The sequence below is a fragment of the Neurospora crassa genome, linkage group I (assembly GCF_000182925.2).
Source record: "Neurospora crassa OR74A linkage group I, whole genome shotgun sequence".
Taxonomy (NCBI): Eukaryota; Fungi; Ascomycota; class Sordariomycetes; order Sordariales; family Sordariaceae; genus Neurospora; species Neurospora crassa.
In genome coordinates, this window is record NC_026501.1 from 847,706 (window position 1) to 863,175 (window position 15,470).

The following is a 15,470-nucleotide window of genomic DNA, read 5'->3' on the forward strand; positions in this document are numbered from 1 at the left end:
GTATCCATATATTGGATCGTCGACGGGAGTCCTTGTGTCAACACGGGGGCAAGAAAAGAAAACACGACAGAAGAAAAACAATCATGGCATTGAAAACGTCAGGTCTTAGGAATAAAGTGAAAGTGATGCTTCATAGACGATGCTCAACATTGATACAACACCACAAAGCTGTTCAGTAATCATACAGTATCCAAACTTATGTATCCCAATTCTGGACATTTTATGTGCATCCTTTTGACCCTCCCCCATCCATTTTCGAACTCTATACTATAAGGGGAAAAAAAAGAAAAAAAAAAAGACTCGAATCTACAACTCCTTCTTCTCCGCTACGTGACTCTCCTTCCTCACCCTCTCTGACCCCGGCGGCGTCTTAAGTGCATACATAACCAACAACGCCACCCACGACATGCCCAACGCGCCAATTCCATAGGCAACCTCCCTCCCGGCCCACCAATAAATACTCGTAAACAACACCGGCCCCAATCCCCTCCCCAGCTGTCCCCAGCTCCTCAACATGCCCAGCTTTCCACCGCGCTCGCCCTCGTGCGACTCAAAGCTGCTGAGGGCATTCAGACCCGTGACCACCGTCGCCGAGGTGGTAGCGAGCAGGGCAGCTGCGCCGTAAAGGCCAAGGACAGACGTGATGCGGCCCAGCATGATGAAAGCCAAGAGACAGGCGATGACGCCGATCCTCACAGAGAGCAGAGGGGGCAGGCGACGTGTGACGCCGCCTTGGAGGAGGGAGGCGATGAGACCGACGAAACCGAGGAGACGGCCGTTCTTGGCGGAATCGTAGGCAAAGAGGTCGTAGGTCATGAAGGGGAGGGAGAATTCCATGCCGGAGAAGAAGAGGAGGAAGGAGAAGTGGGTGAAGTTGAGGAGGAAGTGGGAGTTTGTGCGCTGGACTGCGGTAGATTTGGTGGTGGTTGGGGTGGTTGCTGGTTTCTTCTCTTCGGATTTGGTGCTGCTGACCTGAGTACCGGTGGGTTCAGTCTTTTGAGTCAGCGCGGGGAGCGTCTCGGGCAGACAGAAGTAGAGGTATAGAGTCTCGACGACGATTAGAGTCAGAGAGACGCCGGCGGCTGTCGCGAAGGGGTTGGCGGCCACGGTGCTGAAGGAGCTCAGCCAGGCGCCAAGCGCAGGGCCGAAAGTGAAGGCGATGGAGAAGCAGGCGCCGATGAGGGCCATGGTCGAGCCGCGCTTGGAAGGGTCCGAGATGTCGGTTGCGATGGCCGTGGCCAGCTGGACGTTGCCCTCGGAGAGACCGCCGACGATGCGCGAGGCGAGGAAGGTGCGGAAGTCGGTGGCCATGACCCAAAGGAGCACCGAAAGAATGTTGCCCGTCATGCTGAGGAGGAGGGCGGTGCGGCGGCCATAGCGATCGGAGAAGTGGCCGATTATGGGGGAGGCGATGGCTTGGAGGAGGCTGGAGGCGAGGAAGGGTGTATTAGCAAAGATGTAGGGATGGGAGAGGTCCTGCTAAAGGCACGTACGAAAAGAGACTCCCCAAGGCGCCGCCGAGCAAAACAATGTCATATCGCGAGTCAATTGGTCGCGCAAAGGACGCCTTGTAAGCGTTCAAGTAGCCCAAGACACTGGAGAGAAGGGTCTTGGATGGTGGGGCTGAAGGGTCGAGGGGAGCTTCGACGTTGCGGTAGAATTCGAGGAGTTTGGGGAATAATGGAAGGATAAAGGTAAATGATATCTGTTTGTCATCTAGTCAATCTCTTTTGGTTCTTGAGCTTTTGCGATGTTATGGATGGTCTCAGGCAGTACGTACCAAGTCAAGTAACAAAGATATGAAGATGACCTTCAACACCCTCTTGCGGGTGGCAGGTTCGACAGGCGTCGTCATGCCTGCGCTGAAGCTTCCTTTCTTGTTGCTGATTTGTGAATTAGTGAGACCTCGAGTTTTCAGACCTGTTCAGATTTCGGGACCGGAGATTTGGAGGTTCAAAGTTGAGAAAGTCGGGATATGGTGTAAAATCGGAGCTGGTGGAAGGTTGAAGCGACGTCACGCTGCTTGAAACGCCCAGAAGACTCCTGGGGATCCTGGGAAGTTGGGGGTCCACTACAGGTGCCGGGACTCCGTCTGGAAGGAGAGAGGACGAGGGTTTGTTTACGTTTCACAACTTGCGCACTGATTGCAACCAATGTATCAAACACCTGGAACAAAGAAGCTGTATTGGACACGGGAGAAGAGAAGCAAGCCAGAGTATCTTGAATGAACAGAATTGCAAAAAAAAACTACGAAATCGAAAGCTGTCCCAGCCCAAACATTCGAGAGCTCAATCAAGTCGAATGACAAGTTTGTTCTGGAACATGGAGCTCCGAACATTTGATGGACCCCAATTGGATATGTACCTTGATGCCGGGGGCAGTGTGTGTGTAAGTTGACTCGGAATGGAGCAAACTAAGCTTCCGGCAGGCAGCGCACTCATCCAACAATGCGACGGGACTCCAGCTCGGATCATTCCGTCATGAAGACCCCAAAATAAAGCCACAATAAGGTACAAACAGCCACAATGTGGCACAAGCAGCATCCGTCAACATGCAACTTGAACGAACAACGTCGAGTGAGTCTTCCCCCGCAAACAAGCTGCATCTCATCAGCTCACTGCAGCTGTGTCGCCTGCAAAATATCCAAGTCTGAACCACCGTGACCGACCTGATTCAACTCAATAACCACCACATCTTCGCTGTCTTCTCTATTCCCTTCCCAAAACGGACTTGTGCTCAGCGCCATGTTTCAACGTCGAACCATCGTGTATCCCACCCAAGATGGCCAAGACAGAATTGTGCCCCTACGCCATCTATATCTAACCCATATTACTGCCCAAACCCATCTGCTGTCTCTTCTCCTCCCAAGGTCTTCCCTTCTTCTTCCCCCTCCTCGTTGCCGTTTGGTCTTGGTGTTTGTGTAAACGTCACTGTTGCCACTTGCTCTTGTTCACCTCTGCTCATCAATATCTACTCAGAAACCTCATTTCCACTGGGGCTCCTCACCGGGGCAACCCCTTGCATCCAAGTATCTACCGGATACGATCTGCCGCATATACGATGTTTCCCGCTTGGATACATGACAACATCAGCAAAGGTTTGGGCTTTGGGAGCTGTGCCTGGTCTAGACCAAATAGGGCCATCTCAGATAAACCACTTGTTGAAGCTTCAGATCCCATCTATCAGGCAGCATCTAGGCTGTTTTCCGCCTCACCTTTGCTTCCCCCACATATTGTGATGTGCATACATAACAAACATGGCTTGCCTTAGTACGTGCGGGAACGTGCTGGCTGCCGGCACATGGCTGAACAAGAAAATGCAGAAAAGATGCAGGGGAAGAGACACTGCAGCGGATGGCTGCGCCTGTTCACTGGACAGTTGAGGTTATACTTCCAAGGGGGCCTAGTTGGGCCTTCGTATCTGATTCGAACATGGCTACGGCAGAACTCTTCCCCGTTTGGAACTGACACCGAAAAATCACTGACCTTGCGCAGAGAACAGGAAGATCAGGGGAACGCCTCATGAACATCCAGGTTGCGTCCGTTCGCCGGTGTTCTGGTCCTGAGCTATGCGTAACCCGAGAGTTGTTCCCAAGTATCTTCAGGCGCACCACCTTTAGTTTGTCAATGTCTCTCTTCATGCGCCGCAAACAGTTTATATGATTGCGAGACACTCGGTCTATACCGTTTCCTGTTTAGCCGCCCAGACTGACCCCGTTCATCTACTGTCAATGTACGCAGTAACGCGGCGCCTTTTTGTGTTCCGTCAGTTGTCGTCCGTGTCCAGGTTCCCCTTGTGACTTCAGGCCGCTTGGTCTCTGGCCGCCGTTATGGGATGTTCCAAGCGGCTGGCGAACGTATACAGCCGAACATTCTTTGTGCTGCCTTGCCATGTTTCTCTGACATTTCACAAGAAGGAGGCGGGTCCGGGATGCAAAAACCACCCACGGTAACTTTAAAAGGCCCCTTCCTTCCCATATCTGGAACTCGGAGCCATCACTCGGTATCACCAACTCCATCATTCACTCGTTCAAGTCACTCACTCACCCTTCTCCTACCAAGACCGTTCCTTAAGGCATCTCTACCATCCGTAGCCAGAACAAGGAGGATGAAGACTGCCACCTTTGCTCTCGCCTGCGCCGCCTCGGTGTCGGCTCACTATGGTGACGTCTCTTCGATCTTTGACTCATGGAGTGCTGGTACCGTCAGCTATGCTCCGACCACGGCCCCTACCACTACTGCTACCGGTGGGCCCGATAAGGGCGACGGGGGACAGTGGACAACAAGCACCGTCTACACCACGGCAGTTCATACTATTACCAGCTGTCCGCCTGCTGTTACCTTATGCCCGGCCCATAGCACCGTGGTCACCACCGTCACCATTCCGGTCAGCACCACTGTCTGCCCTGTAAGCTCCGGGACTCCGCCACCACCGCCTCCTCCAGCTTCTTCGGGCTCTCCTCCTCCTCCACCGCAGTCTTCGGTTCCTCCTGCATCGTCTGGTGGTCCCTCGGCACCTCCTCCGCCGCCACCTTCACCCCCGGCCTCATCAAGTGCTCCTTCTGCTCCTCCTGCATCGTCTGGTGCCCCCCCGGCACCTCCCGCTTCATCTGGTGCTCCTCCCGCACCTCCCGCGTCATCCGGATCTCCTTCGCCTCCTCCTCCTCCGCATCCACCAGCCAGCACCGGAGCTCCTTCAGCTCCTCCAGCCTCCACTCAACCCTCGCCTAGCAACCCAGCCAGCTCTGCTGCCCCGCCGCCACCTCACAATTCCGGCCCGTCTGCCACTGAGCCCTCCGCTTCTGGCTCCAGCTCTGGCGGCGGCGGCGGCGGCGGCGGCGCACCCCCGACCGCTACCACCAGCCCGGGTCCTGTCGTCACTGCTGGCGCATCGATTGAGCGCGCCCATCACGCTGGTGGTGCCTTGGCTGTTCTTGCTGCCCTTATTGCCCTTCTTTAGGTGGCAGGTTTCATGCGGTCATGACAGTGGCCATGGGAAGAAAAGGAGAGTGATGAAAAGTAATGGATTAAAAAGTTTCTGGATCGGAGGGTAGCTAATGGCGGTAAGAGAGTTGAAGAAGAACTTTAGATCGAATTTCTTCTTATTATTGGTTCAATTCGGCGACTGGGACTACTTGGGTTACTTGCAGAGATGAGAGACCATTGGGTTATGTGGGGAGCTACTTCTAATGATCGATAACTTGTTTGCCTTGTGGCCTCTAATGGGGTTACACTTTTAGTTTATCACATACTCGCATAGTATCGTCTCAGATGATCAAGTGTGTCATTATACACTACCAGCTTGTTGTAGACTGCGAACCCTTATGTTACCTGCCCAGTAAATAAGTGCAAAAACAGTCCTAGCGCCTCACCCCTGAGCAAGAGATGCACATCTGTTAGATTGTTACTACACCACACCAGTCCAGACCACCCACATCTTCCAAACCCCAGAAACGCTGATCAGTCACCAAACCACGATCGGCCTGACAAGAACACAAACAGATACCCTCACGTTGTGCCAGGATAGAATGGGTACCCGCCTTCAAACCATGGCCTTGTCTTACCAATGCACACCATTCATCAGGCTCATCCAGTCAAGTACCCTCACCCCCCTTGTTCACCAATGAAGTTTGTTGCACTTGCAACGCTGTGGCCCCTTTCACTACCGGGCCGTGCCTTTCCCTATTCGATGGGTATATTCTGTATTCCCAATGGAAATGGGGACGACACACCCAACTGAGGACTTTGGAAAGTAGACGAGTATGTCGCAACGTTCTTGAAGCCTTGAAGAAGACTAGGCGTACAAGGCATGTGATGGACCGAGTGACGGCATGATTGATGTACCCCGGGCTGGCCCAAGTAAAGATCCAAGGTGAGTTCGAGTGCTGATGCCCCCGAAACTGAAGTCGAGAATGACTGGAGTGACTCGGAGTGTATGAAGAGATCATAGGAGTTTTGGTTGGGGATGGATAGAGGTAAGCGCGCCTGGCTACTGTCTACCTACTCATCACATTTCTCTTTGCCTCGACGAAACGTACCTAATAACTGTTCATTCAGGGTATCAAATTGACCTAACTCTCCCCACCCAGGCAGTTCTACACGCCCATCAAACCTTTGTTCCCGACCCCAACCGCCTAACAACATCCTCCACCCTTTTCGCATTCCCTACCAACTCCCTAACCACCTCTCTATCCCTCCCACTTCCATTTCCTTGCCCTCCACCACCACCACCACCATTCAACGCAACAACCTGCACAATCTCCCCATCATCACCCATCACCAAGCGTCCCGTCTGACCATCTGCCCATTCGACAGTGATTTGTTTCGCTTCGGCATCGGCGGGGATGACGTCTTGTATTTTATTTGGGCCCTTTTCTTCTTGTTGCTCGGTTTGTTGATCTTCCGCCATGATCGCCCTCCGCAGGTCCGTAATGGTTGCCAGACGGTGATGATACCGCACCAACTCCCTTCTTAAGCTTCTTGCGAACTTGACAAGGTTTTGCTCCCTCACACCACCTTGTTCTTCTTCTTCTTCTTCTTCTTCGATGGGTCGTCGTCGCGATGATGATGATGATGATGATGATGGTGATGGTGATGGTGGTGCTGGCAAGTATCGCGCAGCTAATCCTGAAATCGGAATACAAGGGGGAACGGTATGTCTGTGGACTCGCAGCCAGTTTGCGTACCTCCCGCCGCCGCCGGTGGTTGCCTTTCTGCTGCTGCTTCGGTTCTTCTCCTTCTCTTTGCTGCTGCTGCTGCTGCTGCTGCTATTTCCTGCCTTCCCATTCTTGGTCCCCTCCGACCAAGGCCGATTCATCAAAACATAATAGGGCCTCATGAACCTCCCGCGCGCAAAGACCTCTATCCTTAACCCGAGGACGGCTCCGCCGTCTACCGCGTTCGGGTCCGGGTCTTGCACGCGGAAGGTGGTGATGGTGGCGCAAGTCCGGTAGAGGGATTGTTGGTTGTGCGCCTTTTGGAGAGAGGCGTGGTGGCGGAGGGATTTGAGGATGGTTGGGGTGAGGCCCTTTGGTTTGAGGTGCGAGGAGGAAGGCGGGTTGGAGAGAAGGGAGGAGACAGAAGGGGAGGAGATGAGGGTAGAGGTTTGGATGCGGAGGTGGGATTTGAGGGTTGTGACTTTGGCTTTGAGAGATTCGATCTCGGCGTCGAGTGGTGAGGGTGTCGTCGATAAAGGTGTTGGTGAGGACATGGTGAGGTTCGTGGAGGGACCCACTTTTTGGTGGTGAGCGGTGTTGTTGCTGCAGAAACAAACGCGTCTTGGTTGGTATGATGCGCAATGTGAACAATTGTGCGTGTGAAGATTACGAGAGAATGGAAGAGATTGGATCAATAGTGGTGAGGCCCGGGTATCATGACGTGAAAAGGGACTTCTTTGACCCCTTAAACAGTGTAGTGTAGCTGGGGACTTTGCTCCCGTCCAGTCAATTGTTTACTTTGGTGGAGTTGATGCGAATCAATCCCCTTGTTAGTGATTGAAGCTTCCCCAGGCCACTGAGAGGAGTGAAAGCTGACAGCCCGGTCAGGTCGGCAACAGGTGCCGAGCTCTGTGGAGCGACGGGACAGCTGTCAAGTTAGCGATCTGCCCCTGGGTCCATGCCAATGACGCACTAGCACAGCACGTGCACAGTTCCTGCGTCAACCTGGAATGGAAGCTGTCCCCTGGCGCGATAAGAGGTTATCGGCCGGCTGCCCTTAGGTCCCCACAGCGGCTGTTTCCAAAGAGGGAAGAGACCAAACAGGAAGCTTCCACTTGTGGACAACACTCAGACGGAAGGCGGCGCGGGTGGAAGACAGGCACCCGCAAGTCACTCCCTCGTTAGTAATCAGACCCGACATCTTTTTTTCCTCATTCCTTACCTAGAGAACTGAAGAGGTTGAGCCTCTCAGTCGTTCATATTTTCGAGATTGTACTAGGTATGCTTCAGTTCTAGAATAGAGGGCACATCAATCTCAAAACACTCATCTCTACCTTAGCTCGCGTCGTGTGTTAGAGGTGATTTGCCACCAGGCCACCAACCGAGAGGCCACGGTAGCATGCCCGGACATTTCCTCCCCCCACGATTCCACACCTTCCACCGTCAACGTTCCACTCACCAACAGACAGACAGGCACCATTACCAGAGCTAGCGCTTCGTTAGGGCAGTTGAGGTGATCTGATAGGGCCGGCATCCTTTCGTTACTTGTCTTTCGTCCCTTCGGTTGTCATCAATCAATCCTTCTCGGTACCACTCTCGTCCGGACTCTTCGACTCCCGCTAGTACCGACTTCTCGTCTTTCGTTAATCTCTTCGTTTTCTTGTCCTTTGCGACGGCTATTTCTGGAAAACTCCCTCTCGCTTCCATCTCGACTACTTGTTGATCATCGCTCTCCCGAGACGGCCTTGACCACTCTCCAGACGCGCCGCCATTACACAAGGCTTTGACCTCGAGTAACCCACGAAACGGGTCCTCCCCCAGCGCACGGCGCACACACACGAAACCACCCGCCAACATACACAATCACAGCGGTACCTATGGGTACTAAAACTCGTGGCACAAAGTCGCCGACACAGAACGGTCTGTCCCGCAAAGCCTCCAAGAAAGGGGCCGGGAAGAAAGGCAACAGCAAGACCCAAATCAAGGACTCGGACTCCGATCCTGACACCGTCGCCTCGGGCCTCCACAAGATGAACAACAACATCGAGCTTATGCGCCGGAACAAGAGCTACGACACGTCGTCCGAAGCTATCACCGCAAACATCATTGGCAGGGAATCCTTCTCTCTCGACGACCCCGTCCCAGACAAGACCGACGCCGTAAACAACCATGGCTTCTTCGAGCTTCCCAAGCAGGACCAGCGCAACTTTGGCCTGCTCGTTCTTCTATACTTCTTGCAGGGTGTCCCGCTAGGATTGGCCACGGGCTCGGTACCGTTCCTCCTCAAGTCGAAACTGTCCTACGCCGAGATTGGTGTCTTCAGCTTGGCGTCGTACCCCTACTCTCTCAAGCTGCTATGGAGCCCCATTGTCGATGCCATTTGGAGCCCCAAGGTGGGCAGGAGAAAGAGCTGGATTCTGCCAATCCAATTGCTATCGGGAATCGGTATGCTTTACTTGGGCTCTAGGGTCGAAGGACTGATGGACACCATGGGCAAGGAAGGCGGTCCTACCGTTTGGGGCTTCACCTGGTGGTGGTTCTTCCTCGTGCTCATGTGCGCTACCCAGGATATTGCTGTTGACGGCTGGGCCCTGACACTTTTGACGCCCGGCAACGTCTCGTACGCTTCCACCGCGCAGACGGTCGGCTTGACTGCTGGCCAGTTCCTGTCGTATACTGTCTTTTTGGCCTTCCACTCCAAGGAGTTTGCCAACCGTTGGTTCCGCACCGAACCGCTTGACCACGGCTTGATGTCTCTGGGTGGATATCTTACCTTTTGGGGCTGGGCTTATATTGCTGTGACTATCGGCCTGGGTCTGATGAAGCGCGAGGAGCGCACCAAGAACGAGGATGGCGTCTGGGACGTCTACAAGATCATGTGGGGCGTGCTCAACCTGAAGAACGTCCAGACCATCATCATCATCCACCTTATCGCCAAGATCGGCTTCCAGGCCAACGATGCTGTCACCAACCTCAAGCTTCTTGACAAAGGGTTCGGTACCGAGAACATGGCCCTTACTGTTCTGATCGACTTTCCCTTCGAGATCGGTTTGGGATACTACGCAGGAAAGTGGTCACAGGAGTTCACGCCCATGCGTCTCTGGTGCTGGGGCTTCATGGGTCGTCTGGTGGCTGCCATTCTCGCGCAGTTCACTGTTGTTATGTTCCCTGCCGAGGGTGTTACTTCTTGGTACATGCTGGTTGTCATTGCCGAGCACATCTTTTCCACTTTTACCAACACCATCATGTTTGTTGCCGTCTCTGCCTTCCACGCGCGCATCTCGGACCCGGTCATTGGCGGTACTTACATGACTCTTCTTGCTACGTGAGTTTTTCATCCCCATCTTTTCCCTACCAAGTCTCCCGCTAACGTGTTTTATTTTTCAGCGTCTGCAACCTAGGCGGTACTTTCCCCCGCTTCTTCGTTCTTCGTCTGGTCGACTATTTCACCACCGCCACTTGCGTGCCTTCTTCCAAGACGGCCACTTTCAGCCAGCCCTTCAGCTGCGCCATCCAGGAAGACAAGACGAGGTGCCTTGCCAACGGTGGTACTTGCAACATGATCCAGGACGGATACTACATCGTCAACCTCCTTTGCGTGGCGATTGGTGTGGTGACTTTTACCATGTTCATCCGTCCCAAGGTTATTCACTTGCAGGATCTCCCGCTCAAGGCGTGGCGGTTGGCGTCTTCTGGCGTGGCAGCTAGGAAGCGGTGATTTCGATGAACACGCAATGTACAGCCGAGCTTAGTGCTGGGATGTAAAGACAAGAAATCAGGTGGCACAGTAATGTCTGAATATGTTACATGATAGGCATGCATGCACGAAATGAACGGGCTGCATTACTGCTCAGATTGTATCTAGCTGAAAATATCAAGGGATTGGATAGATTTCAGGAACGTGGGGTCCATGGGCCTCTATATAGAAGCGGATATCAAGCATGATGAGTAACGGCCGTGCTTGCTGACTGTATCTGGATCATGTTGTGCTGCGGAGAGAATATCGAGGTTCCGCCGTCTGACCGAATAACTTGAACTCGATATCTAGAGAAGAGGCCCGATATCTGAAAGATAACTTGTATCATTGGCTGGTGTCTAATTCCCAGATCGAACACTCGGTTGAACTGTGTTTTATAATCTGGCTATCACGGCAGCCGAAAGCCGGATCGGAGCCAAGCAGCCAAACAGGTGTGTCGTTGACAGCGGGTCCCGAGCGGGGCTCTCCCGGCATCCGGAAATCGGGGTTAACAACAAAACACTACTCCAATGGGGAACCATTTGTTTATCTTTCTCACTCATCAATATTTCCCCAGTTGGTCAACTAATCCGTCAAACTTACTAAGGCCGTGATACCCCTCAATCTCACCATGCGAAGAGCAATATTGGCATCACTGGGCTTACGAGCATGATGGACCCTTCATAATCGGCGGTTACTTAAAGACGGACATCTCGACCGGACATATCACAAACTACATGTAAACATGATGGCGTAGTGTTTCTCCATCCACTCAACCACAACCACCATGCTACCCTCTTTCCACCACCCCAAAGCCCTCCTAGGCAAAGTCGTCCTCCTCTCCCTCCTCTCATCAGCGACATCCGCCTTCAACCCGCCTCCACCAATTCCAGACACCCTTCTCAACCACCAACAAGTCCCGCTAAACCTCAACCCCCCCTTCGACATCCGCGAAGCCACCATCTCTTCCATCCACAACGCCCTCTTCACCGGCCTCACCACCTGCCACGCCCTCATCTCCTCCTACCTCGCCCGCATCGAGGCCTTCAACCCTTTTCTCCACGCCATCCTGTCGCTTAACCCTCACGCCCTCGACCTCGCCTCCACTATCGACGCTCACCTTACTTCCAACAACTCTTCCTCTCTTGTCAACCAACCCCTGCTATGCATCCCCGTCCTCCTCAAAGACAATTTCAACGCCCACGAAATGCCCACAACAGCCGGCTCCCTCGCCCTTGCACAAAACACCCCGATTCACGACGCCCCCACCGTTGCGGCCTTCAAAAAAGCAGGCGCGATAATCCTAGGCAAGACGAACATGCATGAGTTCGCGCTGGAAGGGATCTCTGTCTCTAGCTTGGGCGGACAAGCAATCAACCCGTACGATTCCGCCCGCACACCCGGTGGGTCGTCAGGGGGCACGGGTGCCGCACTGGCCGCTAATTTGGGGGTGTTGGGGACGGGGACGGATACGGTGAATTCGCTTAGGTCGCCGGCGAGTGCGAGTTCCTTGTGGAGTTGGAGGCCGACGAGGGGGTTGGTTTCTAGAGAGGGAGTGGTGCCGGTGGGATGGACGCAGGATGCTGTGGGGGGGATGGCGAGGGGGGTGGAGGATTTGGGGGTTTTGATGAGTGTGATAGGTATGGCGAATGGTGAGGGGGGTGAAGGGGGTGGTGATAAAGGGGGTGATAATGGTGATAATACTACGGTTTTGGTACCGCCTGAGATCAAGGGGAGGGATTATTCCAAGGCTTTGTATGGTGGACTGGGGAAATTGAAAGGATTGAGGTTGGGAGTGTTGAATGGGTTTTTCAACCATACGGCTTCTGATGAAACGACGCCGGTGAATGAGGTTATGGCAAAGGTTCTGAGGAAGTTGGAGGTAGCCGGTGTGCAGCTGGTGAATATCACCGAGCCGGTTTACGATGTCGTGGCGATCGCGGCGGAGCTGGATGTCCAGACTTTTGAGTTTCGCGAGGGTTTGGATGCTTATTTGGAAAAGACTACTTACACGGACGGCGACGACGGCAACGGGACTGGACCAAGGAGTTTCAGCGACGTTTACACCCTCGGCAAGAAGCAATTCGTGGTTCTCCCTTCGCAGTACGGCTATATCAGGAATTCATTCAACAGATCTACTTCCTCGCCGGAGTACTTTGTTCGGCAGTATGGGATTCAGCAACTCAAAACCGCTCTGGCACGGACGTTCTCTAGCAACAAGCTCGACGCTGTCATCTACCCTGAGCAAAAGAACCTGGTCGTCAAGATAGGGAGTCCCTCGCAAAGCGGACGGAACGGGATCCTCGCCGCGCTGACGGGAAGTCCTGTCATTACCGTGCCGGTGGGATTCTCTAACGCAACGGAGACCGCTCCGCTGGGGGTTCCCATTGGGATGGAGATCTTGGGAAGGCCGTGGACGGATGACTTGCTGCTGGGCATTGCGAAACATGTGGGCGAGGCGTTGGGCCCCGTGAGGAGGATGCCAGTGGGCGGAGGGTTGGATAAGGTGGTGGAGGTTCAGGGCGGAGGGTATGAGAAAGTGCCGGTGGTAAAGACAGATAATGGGAATATCCCGGGGGTTTATCCGTTGGGGGTTTATTAGGGAGGGTTTGTCAGAGACCCCGGCTTATGGTTATGCGCAGAAGGCGTTGATGATGTTTGATGGCACGGTCACTATGAGCGAAGGGAAATACTATTTTTGTTGCTCCGATACCTCGAGTTAAACACGTACCAACCCGTCCTCCTGAACACCGCAATGGTACGTTCAAATGCGTAGCTAATAGCTAGACATAAATCATCAGGATCAAGTTTGACATATGCATGCTAAGAATTGGAAGCCTCCAGTATCGAACAAAACACATCAACTTGTTGTGGAAATGCCTACACATAGGTCTTGAGCTAAAAGACTTTCCAAGTATGTCTTGTATCGATGAGCATAGAATATGCTTTTCTCGTATGTCACATCTATCCATGATTCTTCCCGCAGCCTGCACAGAACAAACCACACAACCCACTACCGTTGCTCACCCTCGTCCGTTAGTAACTCTCAAAGTACACTCTAACCCCCTTACTCCCTCTATAAGGCACAGGAATGAACCAATCCTCCGCCATCTCCGCATCTCTAACCGTCACGCCCTCAGCCAACCTCAACCTACCCACCGTGGTCCGACCATCTCGTCTTCCCTTCTTTTCTTCCACATCCTCCTTACCATCCTCATCCTCCCCGCCACCAACCTGCGGCCCACCCTCCCAAACCCTCCACATCTTACTCAACATCAAATACATCTCCGCATACGCCAACTGCATTCCCAAACAAACCCTCGCCCCGTGTCCAAACACCGTCATGTACTTGTCAAGCCTCATCTCGTTCTCCTTCCCCAACCACCTCTCCGGCACAAAAGCGTGCGGATCCGGGAAAATCTCCGGGTTCGTAGTAATCTGGTAGCTCGTCATGGAGACCTCCGTCCCAGGAGGGAGCAGCCACTCCTTTTCCTTGTCTTCTGCTGTCGTCTTCAGCTGGTCGTCGGGATAGCATCGCAGACATAACTTGGAGGGCTTGAATCGCAGTGTTTCGTCAGGCGCCACGCGCGTGATTCGACCCGATGCGCCAACGCTGAGACGCATGCTCTCCTTGATTACTGCGCGGAGATAGGGGAGTTGCTCAAGTCGAGCGAGCTCGACGGGCTCGTCGGCGTCGTCGGGGAGGGCTTCCCTTAACTATTTGCGAAGTTTGGCGAGAGCTGTGGCGTGCTGGTCTAAAAGGTGGAAAGTCGAAATGGTCAGGGCCCATGAGGTGGTGACTGTGCCGGCTTGTACAAGGACCTGGCCTTCTTGGGCAATACGCGGGACGGACTTTTCGATGGGAGGGAGTGCCTCGGTGTTGACGAAGGAGTGGAAGATGGTGGGATGGGGGATGTCGAGGTGGGCATTCTTGCCTTCCTCGGAGCGGAGAGACTTTTCGATTTCGCCGATTTGCGCCGTGATGCAGGCGCGGAGGTGGAGGAAGGTGCGGTAGAAGGGGGAAATGGCGGCGAGCATCCCTGGTGGGATCGAAGCGAGGAAGGGGACGAGGAAAGGGAAGTGTTGGAAGATTTTGCCGTAGTTGGAACCCGTCAAGATCCCGTTGGTGATTTCGGCGCGGAAGTCGGGGTCCTCCACTAGTGTACAGATCTGTGTGTCAGTACAACAGCGTCTTGGATAAGCCGTTGTTGGAGAGTGATAGATGACTGACCAGCATGTTCAGATTTGGCAAAGCAGTATTCACTGATGATGTCTATCACATCACCGTCAGCAAGGTTTTTTCTCTACTCAGAAATGATGCCAGCAAACTGAACACTTACCGTATGACGTAGCCGAATACGCATACATCATATTCAACGGAATATCCTTCTTCGTCTTTCCATGCTCTCGAAGCCTGGCCAACAATGCATCAACCCTCTCCTCGATAACCGGCTGTAGCGCTCTCGTGTTTTGCGTCGAAAAGAAAGGGCCGACCGCTGATCTCCGAAGCTTATGGAGATCATGATCATTGGTAGCCACGATACTTTCTGTTTTCAGGTTCCAGCCATGTTCCCGCGTTAGCAGCTTTGCTTTCTTCTAGCCCTCGTCCAAAAATCCTACCCACCAAAAGAAGAAAAAGAGAGAGAGGAGAGACAACATAACATACCATCAGCCCCAAACTGCTTCGTGAAAAACGGCGTCCGATGTCTCCGTCGATTTGTATTTGTCGGCAACAACTCCCTGTGGAAATCTGGATCCGCAATGTGTACCTCCCACGGGTTGATCCGGATAATGGGCCCGTACTGCTTGTGCAGCTCGATGATCTTGAAGGTGTATTGGCCGTGCAGGATGACTTCGTAGTAAAATTCGTACCATTGTGTCAGCGCGGCAAGTCGGGGACCGGGGATGTCGGCGAGGGGACTGAGGTAGAGGCGGTGATAAGCGATGTAGATGGTATAGAGGGTGAGCAAGGAGAGGAGAAACATGATGAGGAGGGGTTGAGTCAGGAAGGAGAAGGTGATGGTGGTGAGGCGTGGGAGAAAGGCTGTTGTTGAGGCCATTGTTGTCTGAGGATTTGGA

At 53.5% G+C, this 15,470-nt stretch overlaps 6 protein-coding genes across 6 annotated transcripts; 3 read left to right on the top strand and 3 right to left on the bottom strand.

Moving 5' to 3' along the window:
• Positions 1-99: 99 nt before the first annotated feature.
• NCU09098 (tetracycline transporter) lies at positions 100-2,257 on the bottom strand. Its single transcript, XM_959822.3, has 3 exons — positions 1,781-2,257; positions 1,494-1,705; positions 100-1,426 (listed from the first exon to the last, which is right to left on the bottom strand). Exons 1-3 carry the CDS (start codon positions 1,853-1,855, stop codon positions 307-309), a joined length of 1,407 nt encoding a protein of 468 aa, XP_964915.2. The 5' UTR covers positions 1,856-2,257; the 3' UTR covers positions 100-306.
• Positions 2,258-4,012: 1,755 nt separating this feature from the next.
• On the top strand, positions 4,013-5,316 carry NCU09099 (hypothetical protein). Its single transcript, XM_959823.3, has one exon. The coding sequence runs from the start codon at positions 4,108-4,110 to the stop codon at positions 4,957-4,959; it is 852 nt and encodes a 283-aa protein (XP_964916.1). The 5' UTR covers positions 4,013-4,107; the 3' UTR covers positions 4,960-5,316.
• Positions 5,317-5,958: 642 nt separating this feature from the next.
• Positions 5,959-7,451, bottom strand: NCU09100 (hypothetical protein). The gene has a single exon (XM_959824.2). The coding sequence runs from the start codon at positions 7,207-7,209 to the stop codon at positions 6,106-6,108; it is 1,104 nt and encodes a 367-aa protein (XP_964917.1). The 5' UTR covers positions 7,210-7,451; the 3' UTR covers positions 5,959-6,105.
• A 298-nt stretch (positions 7,452-7,749) lies between these two features.
• NCU09101 (hypothetical protein) lies at positions 7,750-10,746 on the top strand. The gene is made up of 3 exons (XM_959825.3): positions 7,750-7,934; positions 8,129-9,980; positions 10,043-10,746. Exons 2-3 carry the CDS (start codon positions 8,533-8,535, stop codon positions 10,371-10,373), a joined length of 1,779 nt encoding a protein of 592 aa, XP_964918.2. The 5' UTR covers positions 7,750-7,934; positions 8,129-8,532; the 3' UTR covers positions 10,374-10,746.
• Positions 10,747-10,930: 184 nt separating this feature from the next.
• Positions 10,931-13,215, top strand: NCU09102 (glutamyl-tRNA(Gln) amidotransferase subunit A). Its single transcript, XM_959826.2, has one exon. It carries the CDS (start codon positions 11,179-11,181, stop codon positions 12,991-12,993), a length of 1,815 nt encoding a protein of 604 aa, XP_964919.1. The 5' UTR covers positions 10,931-11,178; the 3' UTR covers positions 12,994-13,215.
• Positions 13,216-13,294: 79 nt separating this feature from the next.
• Positions 13,295-15,451, bottom strand: NCU09103 (hypothetical protein; the record flags this gene model as incomplete). The annotated part of the gene is made up of 5 exons (XM_959827.2): positions 13,295-14,108; positions 14,208-14,548; positions 14,623-14,664; positions 14,732-14,938; positions 15,058-15,451. 5 exons carry the CDS (start codon positions 15,449-15,451, stop codon positions 13,428-13,430), a joined length of 1,665 nt encoding a protein of 554 aa, XP_964920.2. The 3' UTR covers positions 13,295-13,427.
• Positions 15,452-15,470: the final 19 nt, after the last annotated feature.